This window comes from Entelurus aequoreus, linkage group LG13 (genome assembly GCF_033978785.1).
Source record: "Entelurus aequoreus isolate RoL-2023_Sb linkage group LG13, RoL_Eaeq_v1.1, whole genome shotgun sequence".
NCBI lineage: Eukaryota > Metazoa > Chordata > Actinopteri > Syngnathiformes > Syngnathidae > Entelurus > Entelurus aequoreus.
Genome location: NC_084743.1, coordinates 35,805,716 through 35,824,449, shown reverse-complemented (window position 1 = coordinate 35,824,449; position 18,734 = coordinate 35,805,716). Strand labels below are relative to the sequence as shown.

At 40.4% G+C, this 18,734-nt stretch overlaps 1 protein-coding gene across 1 annotated transcript in view; it reads right to left on the bottom strand.

Moving 5' to 3' along the window:
- Positions 1–992: 992 nt before the first annotated feature.
- LOC133663356 (zinc finger protein GLI2-like) overlaps positions 993–18,734 on the bottom strand; it is a 54,645-nt gene continuing 36,903 nt past the window's right edge. Inside the window, exons 7-12 of the mRNA XM_062067767.1 lie at positions 16,152–16,292; positions 13,048–13,197; positions 11,666–11,830; positions 9,562–9,843; positions 7,368–7,734; positions 993–6,725 (exon numbers count right to left, since the gene is read on the bottom strand). Coding sequence (XP_061923751.1) covers positions 4,534–6,725; positions 7,368–7,734; positions 9,562–9,843; positions 11,666–11,830; positions 13,048–13,197; positions 16,152–16,292 — 3,297 coding nt within the window. The 3' untranslated portion in view covers positions 993–4,533. The remainder of the gene's footprint in view (positions 6,726–7,367; positions 7,735–9,561; positions 9,844–11,665; positions 11,831–13,047; positions 13,198–16,151; positions 16,293–18,734) is intronic.

Genomic DNA, 18,734 nt, shown 5'->3' with positions numbered 1-18,734 from the left:
TCATAAACTATTTTCTCATTTACTTTCGAAATGGAGCTGAGAATAGAAACAGGTCGGTAGTTGCCAGGTTCCAATTTGCTTCCTTTTTTAAAGAGGGGAGTTACTCTTGCTATCTTAAAATCTTTTGGTACTTGGCCTTGTGTAATTGATAGGTTTATTATGTGCGTGATGATCGGTGCAATGATGGAGGCAGAGTCCCTGAGGAATCTGGAGGGAATATTATCAAGGCCGGTGGCCTTGTTAGGGTGGAACGCGCTCAATTTTTTAAACACCTCATCAGCTGTGACCATTTCTAATTTGAAATCATCGTTGGATACTCCTAGCTTTCTGTAGAAGGCTTTAATGTGTTCCACACCAAAGCGACCAGAGTGGTGGGACAGCTTGTTGACAAGAGTTGCGGCTATGCTGGTGAAAAAGATGTTAAGTCTGCTAGCTACCTCCATTTTGTCTGTAATGAGGGAGTCACCCTCCTTGATGCTGATGTTGGTGAGTCTTGTTTTAAGTTTCTGGCTGCAACCGGGAAGCTGGTTGTTGAGAATTTTCCAGAGCTCACGTGGCTTATTTGTGTTTTCCTCTATTTTGTCGTTAATGTAATTTTTTTTAAAGGATTTAGTCAGGTTGGTTGACTTATTTCTTAATTTATTGCATTGCTTTTTGAGAGTTGAAAGGAGTAATTTGAGGTTGATGTTATTGGGTTGTTTATCTACTTCTGTTTTACATTTTTGTTATTCAGAGTATTTTCTGTCTCTGTCTTTAATGGCAGCTAATAGGTCCGGATTCATCCATGGTTCCGAGCGGGCTTTGATCCTGACTGTTTTCACGGGAGCCATGTCATTTAGTATCTTTAGGAACGCCGTTTTGAAGCGATCCCAAGCAACATCGACCAGGTTGCTCGCAAGCACAGGGGACCAGTCCCACTCATCTAATCTTAAATTGAAAATAAGAGAGAACTCAGCACTTTAAAATGGAAAAAAAGACATAGTTTATTTGAAATGTACAAAAATTATATACACTGTCACACAAACCCAGACACACTTTGTGAAAGTATATAGGAGTATACACAAACAAAACACTTTTAACAGTAGGGGTGTAACGGTACATGTATTGGGAATCTTGATATTTTCGTACAGAATATTCGGTCTGGTACAGAAGGGAACCCATTTCCCACACATTTAGTGAGGGACAGGAAGTGTTTAAGGCAGTGGTCATTAAGCCCAAGAAACCTAGTCCCAGCCTAGAACCAAGGAGAAATCTCCCTTATAACCACCTGTGAAATATTTAAACATCCTGTTTTTTTCTCATTGTGCGTTTTGATGTCTTTTACAATTTTTTTTTTTTTTAATTGTATTTATGCAGTGTGCCAAAGACAAATGGGTGTACACACCTTACCTTGTTACAGTAGGAAGGGGATTCATATGGCCCAATTTGTTGCGGTTTAACTGACACATGAAATGAGACAAATTGGGTGGTGCACTATCCACTTTAGTTGCCAGATGGCAGTAGAGTGTTAAATATCTTCAAATGTGTTTTGTGGCAATTCCAACTTTGACCACAGTATCAGTTGCTATGTAGAGTGGCGCTTTCCATATTTAAATAGCAGTGATACTCTCAGGGAGGGGAGGACACTGTTGTGATTTACCCCTAAACATTTTCAGGAGCTACCAATCCCAAAGATTGACTGATCTATCGTGATCGACGGATTGCCTACCCCTGGTTTAAGGCGTCATACGTCTACTCTGTAAACAAATATGTCTAGTCTTTAGCAAGCAGGAGTCTTGGCAAGTGACAGTGCTAAGGAGAATCCAATGTGTCTATGGATGTTCTCCTTCATCCAGGTCATTGTACCCTCAGAGCATTTATTCAATCTTAACTGAGCTGTTTGGTTTGTCTTTGAAGACGTTTCGCCTCTCATCCAAGTAGGCTTCATCAGTTCATGCTCACAGACTTCGATTGGTCAGATCTAGTTTAGCAGCTGGTGCCAACTATTTATACTATTGTGTGGCAAAACGATTGCTGCGGAACGACCACTACCACACCCTCCTAATTAGGGTTTTGGCACCAGCTGCAAGACTAGATCTGACTGATCTAAGTCTATGAGCATAAAGATTAAAGATTAAGATTAAAGTACCAATGATTGTCACACACACACTAGATGTGGCGAAATTTGTCCTCTGCATTTGTCCCATCCCCTTGGGGAGCAGTGGGCAGCAGCGGCGCCGCGCCCGGGAATCATTTTGGTGATTTAACCCCCAACTCCAACCCTTTGTTGCTGAGTGCCAAGCAGGGAGGTTATGGGTCCCATTTTTATAGTCTTTGGTATGACTCGGCTGGGATTTGAACTCCAACCTACCGATCTCAGGGCGGACACTCTGATGAAGCCTACTTGGATAAGAGGTGTAACGTCTTTTGGGAATCCAATAGTTTTTCATATTTAATTTAAATGATCATTAAAGTTGTTAACGCAAAAGCTAAGCCATTTTTGTATTTTGTTCCCTTACCGTACCAAAGTGTGACCTTCGAACTGAGGTACGTACCGAACCGTGACTCTAGCGTACCGCTGCACCCCTATCCAAGAACTACTTTAAAATACTACACGATTAAACTGAGGGATTTACTCAGCTAGTTTGCCAAAAGCGGATTTTGAATATCAAAGTCTGTCACTTCCGGGATTCGTCAGTCCAACCAAAGCCCAAGAGAGGCAAAAAGGTGGTGGGGGTGATGTTATGAATGTGTTAATTAGCGTTGGATCCCATTAAGTACACACAGAGGTACTTGTATATTCTTTAAGAGGATGTTCCCCATCCCAAACTGTGGTCCATGCGCCTTGATAGACCAAGACGTTTACTTGTCCTTTTTAATCCATCACCCTTAAGGTTTGAACCGAGGAAAGTTCATGCCTCTGATCCGGAGGCCTCAAGAGGTCAGAGCATGATCAAAAAGTCTGTAGAACATAATACTGTACAACATTCTGCACCCCACGTCCTGTACGCTAATTGGTTAGCATTGACCTTTATGACACAACTAACGTAGGCATAGGTCATTAAAACACATCACATTTGGCAGCCCTAGTTTATAGATAAAAAGCTGGCAGCATAACTTAAAGCAAGTACCATACAGTATATTTTTCCTGCTGCTGTAGCGGTGATTAGATGCTTTACCTCCGTGTTCTCTGCAAGGCACTGTGGGAAATGAGTTCAGTGCACCGCCATCTACAGTGTACACTATATACATATATATACTGTATATACAAGGAGGAAAATAAGCATTTGATGCCCTGCTGATTTTGTAAGTTCACCTTTGTACCATGATCTCAATAATACTGTTTATTGCTTTTCTCCTTTGAACCGATACGGTACTAATTCCCGGTACCTGGAAATGGATACCGGTTCTCAATTGCACCAATTTTCAGTACTTCTGTGTATGTTCGTGTGATAATAAATATTTAAAAGTTTACTGAGGATTTTGTGAAACTACAAAGAGACAGAACAAATGCAATTGCATGCTAATAGCATAATGATAACGACATTAGCTAAGCTATGTAGCAAATAGCATGGACACAATATGCATAGAACATTACTGGAGACAACAAATATGCAACAGATAAAGTAAACCTACATTATTTTGTGTACTTAACATTTACAGATGTTGCTTGAGGAAGAGATGAATTGCAAACTACATGAAGAAACAAACGACTAGACTTCTTCTAATTCCGGTTCAAATAAAGTATCAGAGTAAAGTCACTTTTTTTAAACAGGATACCTGCAATGAGTGAATCTGACCATACGATGGCGCTGTTCTTACAAACAATGACTCAAACTAACACAGGGGCGTAACAGTACTCAATGGTACTTTAAAAAGGGGGGCGGCGCGGCGAAGTTGGTAGAGTGGCCATGCCAGCAATCGGAGGGTTGCTGGTTACTGGGGTTCAATCCCCACCTTCTACCATCCTAGTCACGTCCGCTGTGTCCTTGGGCAAGACACTTCACCCTTACTCCTGATGGCTGCTGGTTAGCGCCTTGCATGGCAGCTCCCGCCATCAGTGTGTGAATGTGTGTGTGAATGGGTGAATGTGGAAATACTGTCAAAGCGCTTTGAGTACCTTGAAGGTAGAAAAGCGCTATACAAGTATAACCCATTTATCATTTATTATTTATAAAAAGACTGTACTAATTGAATCGCGAGAGAGGAAACACTCAATTAAACTTTGTTTGTAAAACTGTGATGTGTTTACATTCTTTGAATATCTGGGACAGGTTAATTTTCTGAATCGAAAAAAAAATGTGTTCGAAACAAAACTTGAGGTGCTACTGTAATTGTAAGAAGGTGAACTTTAAATCTGCAGGGCAACAGTCCTTACTGCTATCTACTCTTAATGTATCCTATACAAAGATTGGATGTACAAATATCACAAGATAAATCAGAATCGTGTTGATATGGACCATGATAACGTAACAAAACAAAATGGCCACTTTGTTGTTGTCTAATCAGTGCTTTTTTGTCCACATGTTTCTGACGTATACATTGTTGATGTTTCTAACTCATCATGTTGAGGAACTTACTCTCTTCAGCCAGCGCTGTGAGCATAGAGCTCATATCACCGATGGCCATGTTGCCAATCCCTGCTGGTACCGATGCGAGGGTAACAGAGTTGCGTGGGGTGGTGAGACGAGAGGAATTCTGGGAGAGGCTCTGCAGAAGGCCGGGACTCAAAGTGCCCGACATCAGGCTGGAGTGATCTCCGTCATCTAACATGGAGTCGAAATCTATTTGGGTGTGTTCCGCACCGCCAACTCCACCTGTGGAAGAATCTGCTGTACTACTGGAGACCTGATTGACGCCTGGCGAGGCCATGTTGCTCGCTGCTGTATTGTTATTGGCAGGAGCCTGGTTGACACTGGGGCACAGTGGAGCGTCTAAGCTGGCAGGAGGTTGCTCAAACATATGAATCTGTCTTGCGTGAAACATGGCAGAGTTGGAGTTTTGTTGGGTTCCTGGGCCACTGCACCTCTTTGGACTCGCCTCTGAGGTGTTATTATGCAGGTTGGGGCTCACATCAACGAACTTGGGTATTCGGTTCAAGTGATTCACGCCAGACCCACTGTGCTGTCTTCCACTATGTTTGGGGTCCACTGGAGGTCTTGGTTGTAACATTCCTCTATTGTTCTGTTGGGACACAATGCTGTGCTGCTGAGCCACATGGTTCACATTAGAATAGGCAACAGGTTGGGTTCTTCCTCTGTAACTTTGCAGTTCTTGAGACACTACAGTATTTCGAGTGGCTCTCACATTATTGCTCACAGAAAGTGAATCTTGGCAGAAACCTTGCAGGGAACTTTCATCACCTAAACTCGAATTATTGCACTGGTGAGGATTACTTAACCTCTTGCTGTTGTGGTTTGCATAGCCCTGCATATACATGTTCTGGCTCATAGGCACAACCTGCTGGTTGCTGCTGATGTTCTGACCCTGTGCCTGGAAGGAACTAAAATTGTGTCTCTGTGGAACAAGGGCTAGGTTTCCCCTGAGATGTTGCTGTTGTTTAGCGAGCCTGGTTACCGTGTCCACAGTCCCTGAACTCACTTCATTCCACTGCACTGGCATATTATTCTTATTCACGTGTGATGATGCTGAGAAGGGCTGTTGGGAGACACTATGATCCATATCCTGAGCAGACTGAGTCATGGCCAGCCTTTTCTGCGAAAAAGCTGACGCTGGTGGTGCAATTCCTGTCTGGTAGCCTTGAGGCTGGTTATTGAATCTGTAGTTTCCTTGCCCCAAGTTGTGACCTTGGCTTGCAGGGTTTTGGGACCTCAGGTATTGCACCATGTCATCTGGAAGAACTATATCATCCTCTACACCCTGTTCACCTCCAGTTGCCATCCCGTCTACTGTTATGTTTTCCATAACTACATTTTCTGAAATGCTTGGGGGTCTGGGCATGAATGGGTAGCGCTGCAGGTTGCCGTCAGAGCGAGTGTAACCCTGCATAGCCAATGATTGGTGACGTTCTGAGGGACTGTTCATGCTGTTCATACTGTTATACCGTTGGACTCCCGGAAGGATCGGATGGTCAACGGTGGAACGACACACTGGGTCACTGGCTCGGCGTGGCAAGTTTGCAGGCACCTCATGGGGCATCATGCTGTGGTTGCCATATCCAATATCACTGCATCGCCGGGGCACACTTCCAGAGGGAGGCTGGTGGTACTGGTGCAACGGGTATTCCTGAGAGTCACCATAGAGTGCCATGCGGGTCCTAAGGCTCATTCTATCCATGTTAGGTAGAGGCGTAGGTGGAGCTCCACCAATGGCAGCCGCATATTTTGCCTTGAGCCGATAATGCTCAGCTGGGGTCAGACTGAGAAGGCTGGGGAGATTTTCGCCTCCAGCTCCACCGGCACCACCACCTCCACAATGGCTAGCCTCACTGGAGCGGCGGGACAAATCGGTTGAGATTGGGTCATAGGAGTCAGCTGAACTGATATTGTTATGACGGTTAGCCCCAAACTGTGACGCCTCGCTGGAGCGCCGGCTTGAGTAGCAAGGCGAGATGCCAGAGGAGCGCCGACTCATAGTGTATGCTGAGCTGAGGGTGCTGGTTGTGCTGTTACGCCGATCATTCAGCTGGTTTAGCATAGTCACTTCACACAAAGACAGATCTCCCAAGCGTTGGCTGGGGTGTGACTTGCTCAGATGACTCAAGTTGGAGTGCTCCATCAGAGAACCTGAAGATGCACAGGACATAGTTAAGGACTTTATAACAACATATTCATTTTCAGTAGGGGAGGAAAAGGGATTCATATGGATTTTGCGGGAGAGTAAGGTCGGGGGTTAATCGTTTTGCAATGCAGTCTTCTGAAAATAATGGAAAGCGCCATTCTAGATAGCAACTAACGCTGGGGTCAAAGTTGCTGTCTGGCAGCGAAAGTGGATAGTGCCCCCCCCCCCCCCCCCCCTCAGAATTTTATCACAATTCGTGTGTCAGATAATGAGGCCATATAAACATATGAATCCCCTTCCTACAGTAGATTAGACTTGGGCCTGTTACGCTTTCTCATTCAGCATGCCAAATTTTACCAGATTGTTTGATTAATACCCTTTACCACCAGCTATTCCACAGGCTACAGGATTGAAACAACAACTATTTCTGAAACTACAGGCTGGGCACAGTCCAGTGATGGACATGTCATTACTGTAATCCAAAGGACTGCGACAAAGCAGCCTTGGTACAAGGCAGAGTGCAGCTTGATATGCCGATTTCAGTGCATCTAAATTTATTGTCAAATTCAATTTCATCTTTTGAGTTGGTTTGTGCTGGTACACAAAATACAGCAACAGAAGCTTTTTTTTCAACGTTTCATACTTACCAACTGAAGGTATTGGGGGCAGCTTTGTGCTGTTGTAGTGGCCCTGTGGTAATTGCGGGGCTGAGTTGACCCAGGGACAGGGGTCTCTCATTGTCTTCAGCCTTTCTTTTTTAATCGTCTCCATTTTGATGCTAACTCCGCCGCTGTGACCCACTGTTTTCCTGAACTGGAGCCCCAACCCAGCCTGCTGGCCCCCGCCATTAACGGTGGAGTCGACCATGGGGCACTCGTCCTGCACGCTGAGGTCTCCGAAGCTGCCCCCGCTGTGCATGGTCATCTCTACCCCACTGTCGTTGTTGTTGGTGCTGCTGAGAGGTGACGGCTGACTGCTACATGACGAGTGACCACCAGGACTGGACTGATACATCTAGCGAGGGACAAAATGGAAGAAATGCATGTCAGCAAACAATAATGATGACATGAGGGAAAACAGTTTTCATTGTAGCTTGGTGGGATGACTACGACACAGAGGAGAGTCTAGCTACATCCTATCCTAGCTAGATTAAACTTTGAGAAGTATAATGCTTCCATGACAACCAATGATAATGTTTTATAAATATATATGTATGTATGTGTGTGTGTATATGTATGTATATATATATATATATATATATATATATATATATATATATATATATATATATATATATATATATATATATACAGTATATGAATGTATATTCATGTGTATATGTATGTATAGTATATACAGTATAGATGCATATATTTATGAGTATGTACTGTATATATATATATATATATATATATATATATATATATATATATATATATATATATATATATATATATATATATATATATATATGTATGTATATACTCATCTGTAATAAACTATAAATATATGAAATATATGATGATTAACAGGCCCCTCCAGTCTAATTAGACATTTTTTTAAGATCCCCATTCCAATTTTTTTTTACACTTTCTTATATCTGTAAAATTATGTTAAGATTTTTTTTAAAATCAAAGTTGAATTTAATGTGATGCATGTTTTTTGCTAAAACAAATTAAAGGGAGAGATATTGTTCAATAATTACTTTTTTTATTTTACTGCAAAATAACACATTTAACATTTTAACATATTCCAGTAGGTATGATTACCAGCTAAGCTGTGTGCCACACAGGGACAATGGAATTGTGAACATTTACTGTTATATTCTTTTCAAAGAAGCAAGAATCAGGAAGGGGCTAGGAATAAGTTTGCGGTAAAATTTTATATGACGCGCTCTGTCATTCATTAATTGACATTTTACATGCACTTATTCATTCTTATTCATTTATTTAATTTTGTCCTATTTTAACCCTCCATAAAAGTGAAAATGTCATGCAAAATTACCATATTTTCCGGACTATAAGTCGCACCGATACATCAGCTGCACCCACTAAATTTTAGAAGAAATTTTTTTTTAAATACATATTGTTTTTTTAAATACATATATTATCCACACTGGACTATAAGCCTCAGATGTATACCGGTACATTGCGAAGTGAGATATTTACATAGAAATATTTTGTCAATGTTTATTTCCATACCTTAATTTTTCCAAATGGTGCCTGTAACACGGCAGTAAAGCGGCTGATCCAACAAAACAGAAAAGTCATTGATATCTTTATTCATCCTTTAAGAGATGAATAATGTTCTACCTTTTTTTAATAAGGTTGAAGATGTTTATCAGGATTGTTCTTCCTTGTACTTTGTAAACACTTTGAGTTTGAGCAGTCTCTTAAAGTGGATCATTTTAGTACATTGTTTGATTTATTTGCCTATTCCATTCCACAATTATCCGTTAGCGAAGAAAAACCTATAGATTAGCCGCGCCTTTGTATAAACCGCAGGGTTCAAAGCTTGGGAAAAAAGTAGCGTCTTATAATCTGAAAAAATATGGCAGATAAAAGCAAAATTGTCATATATATTACGACTTTCACGAGGCATGAACTCCCCCAGTCTAAGAAGCTTCTGGAATGCTCACCTCAATGAAGACTGTCCATTTGGAAAGTTAGAAGGAGAAGAGAAAAGCACATTCAAGCAAAAAGGGAAAGATAGAATTTAGGAGGGATCGTGCCAGGTTAGTAAATGGGCAAACAGAGAGTAAGTTGAAGTTGGGACAAAACCCATGCAGTTATTATTGAACAAGATGATGATAGTCATTTCAGGTTTATTATCAGGACTTACTATCGAATTCTCAGTCTTGATTGATTTGACTTTTAGGCAGTCTTCCACGCCTCGAGAGGTGCCTTTGGCATCGGTCATCTCGTCCACGCTTCCTGCACCGTTCTTAGAGTGGAAGTCAGTCTCTGCGTCGTCTTTGGGCGGCGGACGTCTTGGAGAAACGTCACTCCGTTGCTTCTTGGTGACGTGAGCTTCGGGTCCATGAACAGTTTTGACATGTTTCCTGAGAGAGCTGGGGTCTGTGTAGCGCTTGGTGCAACCCGGGATTTTACATACATATGGTTTCTGTCAACAGAGATTCAACCATTTGTTAGAAGGAAACAATTGCAATTCATGACAGATGTTGCTTTATGACCGCCTGTTGTCTACTTTTGTCTATACAAGTGATTTGTATTGGCTTCTGTTTTTTGAACATTTATAAGGAAAGGACTACATCTGAGCAAGGCACTTATAAAATGACTGCAAGAGGAACCAATTGGCCCCAAAAGGATTGCGGACTATTCTTTTGGAAGCAAAGTGGTTTACTGGCCTGAGACTGTACCAAATAGAGCCTCGGCCCTTAGAGGACCTGTGTTCTGCCAAAAGGGTCGTCAGCCCCCTTAATGGTTTCATGCACCGCTAGATAGCACTGAACCCTTAAGGTCCCAGGTTCCCCCAAAAAGGACTCATCCCTAAAGATTCCTGGTTGCGCCAGCAGGTCTGAGATTTTTTTATTTTTATACTTTCATACACTAAAACTGATTAATGGAAAATAAATTGTTAAAAAATGTATATTACTAGTGCAAACTGTAAATGGTAAATGGGTTATGCTTGTATAGCGCTTTTCTACCTTAAAGGTACTCAAAGCGCTTTGACACTATTTCCACCTTCACCCATTCACACACACATTCACACACTGGCGGCGGGAGCTGCCATGCAAGGCGCTAACCACAACCCATCAGGAGCAAGGGTGAAATGTCTTGCTCTAGGACACAACGGACGTGACCAGGTTGGTAGAAGCTGGAGCTCAAACCAGGAACCCTCAGGTTGCTGGCACGGCCACTCTCCCAACGGCGCCACGCCGTAAAATATAACATTATCAAAACATATGCAACTACAGTATGAAGGGAATTCATATGGCCCCATGCGTCACAGTTTACCTGACACATGAAATGTAACAAATTGGGGGATTGCACTATTCACTTTAGCCGCCAGATGGCAGTAGAGTGTTGAATATCTTAAAAAATGTGTTTAGTGGCAATTCCAACTTTGACCACAGTGTCAGTTGCTATGTAGAGTGGCTCTTTTATCATTTCATCAGACTCCACTGCAAACATGATTAACCTGCCTCTTCCCCTCACACCAGATCCACCCAGGAATGGGGCAATATGAATCCCTTCCCTACTGTATATGTTTTATGTTTTGTATCTTAGGCCGGGATTTGATCTAAAGACATCTTTAGCAGCCCAGCACTATACTGTGACGAGAGTGAGAATGAGAATATACGGGGAAACTTTTCCACTATATTCTTATCAATGACAGAGCTGGAGGGGGCTAGGAATACATCTATTATAAAATTTCACACAAAGCGCCCGGTCATAAATTATCTGACATTTTACAAGCACTTATGCAGGCAAAACGGGGGTCGCCACGGATCATAGGGCCCCTAGGCGTAGCGAGTAATCTACATATAGGGAGGGGCGGCCCTGGTTGAGCTTATACCTGATGTTCTTCCCGTGGATGTACAGCATATGTATATTAATGTAACCTTCACATAGCAGCTAGCATAACAACACAAAGACAAACCCCTAGACCAGGGGTGCCCAGACTTTATGCCTTCAAGAGCCAAAGTGAAAATATGTCAATGAGTCACGGGCCAAACACAGCCATTTTAAGCGTACAGCAGCACCATTGGTGAGGAGTTTAGCCCCATACCACCATAAATAATGTAGTGGAGAGTGTCACATCACTAGTAAGCCTTTCGGACATAGCAACAATGATTGTCTGAGCTTCAAATAGGTCAGTATGAATATGCATTCATTTTGGGAAGCCACTCTTTGGGCACCCCTGCCTATACAGAGGTCAAGGGACATGGTGACAAACATTTAAAATATTTCTCTTGACATACCTCATTTGAATGTGTGCGGTTCTGGTGCTTGGCCCGGTCTGAAGCGTTGGAAAAGGCCTTGTTGCAGCCTTCGTGTTCGCACACATAGGGCTTCTCGCCTGTGTGGGACCTGAGGTGGGTCTTGAGATTCTCAAGACGAGAGTACGCTTTTAAACAGCCCTCAAACTGCAAACACAGAGAGGGACACATTGGGAATGACTATCAGGGTCTTGTGTGTGTTTCTATGTTAAAGGTAATGTGCATGTTTGTTTCGCACAGGAAAACAGTTTGTAGATACCTTAATAACTATCTGTGACATTATTGATCAAAAGGACCAGGAATTAGAGCACATTGAACAATTCTGTAAATAGTGTTCAGAGTTGACTGTGTCCTTTAAAGGGGAATTGCACTTTTTGCGTTTCGTTTCACAATTATTATGAAAGACATGACAATGGATGGATTTTTTTTTAATGCATTGTAAATATTAGTTAAACGTAAATAAATGTCCGGTTCCAGAGGAGCCAATGGGAGCTCCACTATTTTACCCATAGTTATAGAACACTGCTGTTAAATGTAATGTATAAGCTGATACTGCAATTTAAATTCTGTGCAAAAATTTGTTGAAGCACAGTGATCCTAAATACTTGACATTTTGAAAGACTTGTAAATAAAGCAGATAATTCAAAAGTACTATACTAAGTAGTTTTATTTTTTAAAGTAATAAATAAATCGTCCAAATTCATAGGTATCGGTATCAATTACTGAAATTCTGGTATGGTTAAAGTATATGACATAATTTCTAAGTACCGTATTTTTCGGAGTATAAATCGCTCCGGAGTATAAATCGCACCAGCCGAAAATGCATAATAAAGAAGGAAAAAAACATATATAAGTCGCACTGGAGTATAAGTCGCATTTTTGGGGGAAATGTATTTGATAAAACCCAACACCAAGAATAGACATTTGAAAGGCAATTTAAAATAAATAAAGAATAGTGAACAACAAGCTGAATAAGTGTACGTTATATGACGCATAAATGACCAACTGAGAACGTGCCTGGTATGTTAACGTAACATATTATGGTAAGAGTCATTCAAATAACTATAACATATAGATGCTATACGTTTACCAAACAACCTGTCACTCCTAATCGCTAAATCTGATGAAATCTTATACGTCTAGTCTTTTAAGTGAATGAGCTAAATAATATTATTTGATATTTTACGGTAATGTGTTAATAATTTCACACATAAGTCGCTCCTGAGTATAAGTCGCACCCCCGGCCAAACTATGAAAAAAACTGCGACTTATAGTCCGAAAAATACGGTGATTGTTCTGATTTGAGCTGCTCATTAAATTCGAACATTGCATCCCAGCATTGTGTTGGGCCTCTTTGTACGTACTGTGCATTTATGTGGTTTCTCGCCCGTGTGCCTCCTCATGTGGACCACCAGCATGTATTGGGCCTTGAAGGGCTTCTGCTCCCGCGAACACTTGTCCCAGCGACACACAAACTCCTTCTTCTCACCGTGGATATGATCGTTGTTGATGTGCTGAGGAGACAATCACAAAGAAACGTGCGCTAAAGGAGTACAGACGCACTGCTTGATTGCAAAACATGAGTCAGCAAGATCTTGTCTATTTCCCACCAGATAATTTCACATCCTGTGAGCACACGTGCAGTAACGACAAACACACATTGTGAGCAACACTGCCATAAATAAAGCTGCCACTTTGTCGCTTCTGTCAACAGGAGACAAAAACTATAAAAACAATGTTTGTTCAGGATGTCTGCAAACGTCTCAAGAAACTTCCTAACTAAATCACTTGTCACCATCTTCTAGGATTCTAAGATATTTACAGAAACTTTATTAAAGTAAAACTAAAGACATCCAATTTTGTAGAAATTGCGGGTGAAAATGAAGTGAAGTGCCGTACAAAACATGTACAATTATGGGAATTTATTTTCGAATGTGGAGAACTGTGATCTTTAATGTTTTGTTACTGGAACAGTTTGAATGGGTTGAGAAATGTGGAAGGAGAGTGGTACCTTACTTTTCCTATAATTCTTCTAATATGCTTTTGCCTGGGGGACTTTGAACATCTAAGTTATACACAAATATAATTATCTGATACTTGTTTATATTGACAAATGTGCTGTTTTAGACTGCTATATTGTTCAATTAAAGACACGTACTACGTATGTCTAGCTCGTGTGCTATTGTGTGCTTAGCTGTTGTGTAGCTGTTAGCTCCTAGCAGCCCATAGCAGTGTCTCCCACACATTCATTTATTTGTGGCGGCCCGCCACAAAAGAATTACGTCCGCCACAACTACATTAAAAAAAAAAAAAAAAGTCTTTTTTATTTTTATTTATTTATTTTTTATTTTTTTGTCCTGTCCAGCTTCTCAGGCAAATCATATAGTTGATGTAGATGCCCATATAGGCTGTTCAGATTTACTTTACAAAAGAGAAGTGTAGGATACTTCTCTTGTTGCCTTATTTGTATTTGACCACTACTGTTTTCTGTTTATTTGTTACTGACTGTGGCAGGACACCTCTGCCTCTGTTTCACTTTATGTTGCTGGTAAATAATATGGTTGTAGTAGTAGGCCAAAGTTAAATTATTTAGTATGCACTAATTAAAGGGGCAGAGCTTTAAGAGACTTTTTAGCTTTTATATTTTATAAGATATATTTTTTGTAAGAACCACAATTAATAAATATATTTCAGTGAATAACTTATTGTTCAAATCTGCATATAAATATGTACATAAAGTGTTGTAATTATATTGTAAAATGGATGGATGGATGGATGGATGGACGTTTAAAACAAAACTGTTATTATTAATTAGTAAGTATACATTTTTTGAGCCTTTTTAGAGAAAATCATATCATTGTAGTACATTATGCAAATTACTTGATGATGTCATGGTGACCACGCCCATAGCCACGCCCCCACTGCCACAGGTATCTTGGCAGTTTATGGGAAACACTGCATAGCCTACCATGTTTACCTTTTTGTAAATGACTTGACTATATTAGAAGACTAAACCAACCTTTTGTGCTTAATAGAGGACATTTAGATGTTAACTGGCTGTCCAACTTTGCACACGTAAAGGACTGCTTGTATTACTCTAAAAATACTAGAATTTTACAATAAAATCCATAATGTTTTTTACTCTGAATTACTGTAAATGGAACAACAGTACCACTGTTATTTTTACTGTGAAATTGTGGCGACGGACCTGCTAGTTTTGTTTTTTTACCGGAAAATATTTTTTAACATTCAGATTGAAATGGACATTTTACATGCAAAGTGGTATAATCCCATATTTGTGTTTTGTTTTTGCTGATATCAATATCAAATTCAAACAACATTGGTTGAATCAGTAGAGAAATTTGAGGATAGTTGAGAGTCAAATAATGAGTCAGCATACTAATAATAATTATATATTTGGAATAATTTTAGTGCAGATTAACATAAGGATGAATAATTTTTAGCATTTGCTCTGATTTTGATAACAGACAACCACTTAAAACAGAGCCCTTGCACCATATTTATATATGTTCAAACAGAAAGGAAGCACTAAGAGACACCCCAGCTCACAATGCTCCACTTAGGTTGTCACTTTTTCAGCCCAGTGGCTCAGTCATCCCGCTGAGGTCTACTTTGGGCAGAGGAAGTGTGTAGCTCAGCAGAGACACGTCTATTTTCAGGTACACACCAGTGTGACTCCTTAATGTGGGGGCTCTTGAAACAGGATTCTTTAGGTTCAGAATGTATTTGTTTGGTGCGCATGAAACCCAAGAGTGCTTTGGGAGATGTTGTCAGGGATTTTTGTCGGGGTGATTCAAAATTGCACCCCAGGGTTCTAAGGTTGAGAGAAACTGGAGATCCTATGGTCAGTAATTCATTGGGCAATCATTGTCCATCCACACCCTTAATCACGCCATATATTTTTTGCCGGGTGACTCTAGAACCCTCCAAAACTCTCCTGGACTTTGTGTCTTGGGATTTGGAGATGAGGCAAATGTTCCTAAAAGTGTACTCACACTAGGCCTGGGCCCCCGTCATATCTGCACTCCTTTGGCAAGACTGAAAGCTGGGCCAGAGCACGGCATGATAGGCCATGCACGTGTCACCAAGTCATATACGACTTTTGATCCTGATACTAAAGCTAACTCTTTCTTTCTCCCCCTAATGTGAGAACACGTCTCTTCACTCTGTGACTTGACGATCAGTGCAACTGCAGAGCTGCTGGCATGACGACGGATTTATGAACGGCCCTCTAGGCTCCAGTGGGTAGCGGGTGTCGTTTGGAAGGGTTCAAGGGTTAGAGGTCAGGAGGGTTCAGGGTGCACAGCTGCAAAGATTGAGCTAAATTTGGCGAGAGAAGCCTCATCAATGTTAGGCGTCGGGATCAGTGACCAATCAATCCATGAACGTACTCACGCACACACAGCATGCTGTCATGAATGAACATCAAAGAGGTTTAGATACTTACATGGACAAGTTGGTCCTGGGTGTCAAACTCCTTGGAACAACCCTCCCAGTGGCAGTTGGTCTCGTACACGGCCTCTGGCTCCTGTTTGCACTCGTCCTTGTCCAGATCTTCATTCAAGTCCAACATCCCTCCACTCTGGTTCTGAAGATGAGAGACGGGACGTTGGCATCAAAAAGATATTACTGGATTGTGCCATCTTTACTGTATCGTGCCTTCTTTACTGTATACTACCTTCTTTCAGACCCAAGGCCCAAATCACACTTCTGATCCTTGCACTTTGTTGGAATAATTATTCTCCATTTTTCATACATTGACTGCCTTTCTAATTAGGGTTTTAAAAAGGGTTCTGCTTCCGATTACGATACCAGCCATCAATGAGTGAGATTGGCTGATACCAATACCTATCACATTTATTAACTGTAGGTTCTAATAATTAGGATTTGATCTGATTTGATTCAATCTACACTTAAATATTGAAAATGTAGTAAAAAATACAAATATAGTCAGTTTTTTCTCTTCACCATAAATAACTTTTGACACTTAATTAAACACTTTCCTTAAATTCTCAAAAGTGCAATTTTGAAGTAAGAAAGGAACTGCAAGGGATGGTAATTGATATGCCTTGTGAATCGAAGGATATATATAACTTAAAAGATATACCCAAATACCCAAAAAGCAGCTGCAGTTAAACATTGACTACCGTAGTTAGTTTTATTCGCTCTGGTTTGCTGTCATATAAAATGTACCGTATTTTCTGGACTATAAGCCGCTACTTTTTTCCCAAGCTTTGAATCCTGCATCTTATACAAAGGTGCGGCTAATCTACAGATTTTTCTTTGCTAACGGATAATTATGGAATGGATTAAGCCAATAACTCAAACAATGTACGAAAATTATCCACTTGAAGAGACTGTTCTGATAAACATCTTAAACCTTATTTAAAAAGGAGAAATCTTATTCATCTCATAAATACTTAGTATTATTTTTGTAGATACGTGGCATCAGAAGGTTTATGTTAATAGTCCAATCAAAAGCATAGTCATACTGTTAATCCAATAATGGCGGAAATGAGTGCCCGATTTTACGAGCTGTCTCTCGGTTAATTGTTATGTTTTAGGTGGCGAGCAAAAATTGGGGTTACGAGCTTTCCCACCGCTCTTTGGTATAGCAAATGTCACAGTGAACTCCAGAAGATCCGACCAAAACATGGGTCTTGCTCACTGGGTCAAATATTTCAAAAATCGAGTGATACAACATGTATGAAAATCGATGTACTTCATAAATCGGAGTGGAATCGTGAGGCAGAGGTCATTTCTTGGTTTGTGAATACGCCTTGAACCATATACTAGTCGCCCCTGCTGCCTGAAAACATATTTGCCGTTGAGTGGAAGGTATACTAGCTTGTGTGGCAGTACGGGAAAACGTGCAAAAACGCTTCCCTACGTTTAACAAAACATGCTGAACAATGATCTTACAGCTCTGGACTTTAGCTGCTCGAGTCCTGACTAGAACCAGGAAATATGACCATATTAGTCCAGTGCTCAGGTCACTGCACTGTCTTCCTGTTGCTCAGAGAATAGACTTTAAAACCGCTCCGCTTGTGGACAAGTCACTTCACGGTCTTGTGCCAAAAAGTACATCTCTGACATGTTAGAACCATATGAACCATCTCTAGAACTGGATTCTGGGAACCTCAAGGAGTGGTTTCCTTCTGGTGTCCAGAGTCAAGACAAAACATGGTGAGAGACTTTGTTTCTGTTTTATGCTCCTAAAATCAGGAATATGTGAGACAGGCCTCAACATTGCCAATGTTCAAATCCAGGCTGAAAACACTTTTATTTATTTGTGCATATTGCAATTGAACATATTTTATCTACACGCTTTGATTTTAATTTTAATTTGAATATTTTTTATGATTATTTTATTTTAATATTTTCATTATTTTATTATTTATATGATATTTATTTATTTATTTTATTATTAAAAATCAATGAGTTTCTTTATCTTTCTCAAGCTGAAGTTTTCTTCTGTGGTACCATTTAAAAATCAATGGCGAATTTCAGCAAATAATGAACCCAAACTTACTTTTGCAAAACCACCCCATAATTCTCATACATATACTGTACAATTTATGCATAACAAATAATATGATGCATTGTACTAACCATTCTTACTAAGGTGTCAGATTATCACTAAAAGTGGCATCAATTGAATTGTATGCGACTAAAAACGATACCACTTAAACTATCAAACCCTGTCTGTACAAAATAACACATTAAAAATGCATTTTAACACTCAAAAGTGATCATTTTAACAATATGGTTTGGAATTTAAAGTGTGCTTTGAAATTTGGCCCCCGTCTGTGATTGACTTTCTACAAGTTACTGGGATTCTTCAGTAATATCCTTAACATTGGCCAGTAAAATATGTGAATGGTAGTAGGCTCCAGCACCCCCGCGACCTCAAAAGGGGACAAGTGGTAGAAAATTGATAGATGGATAGTTTTTAATCATTTAAAAAATGTAAAAAAAAAAACAATTGTTATTGTTCATTATTATATTCATACAATTTGAGAATTATGCA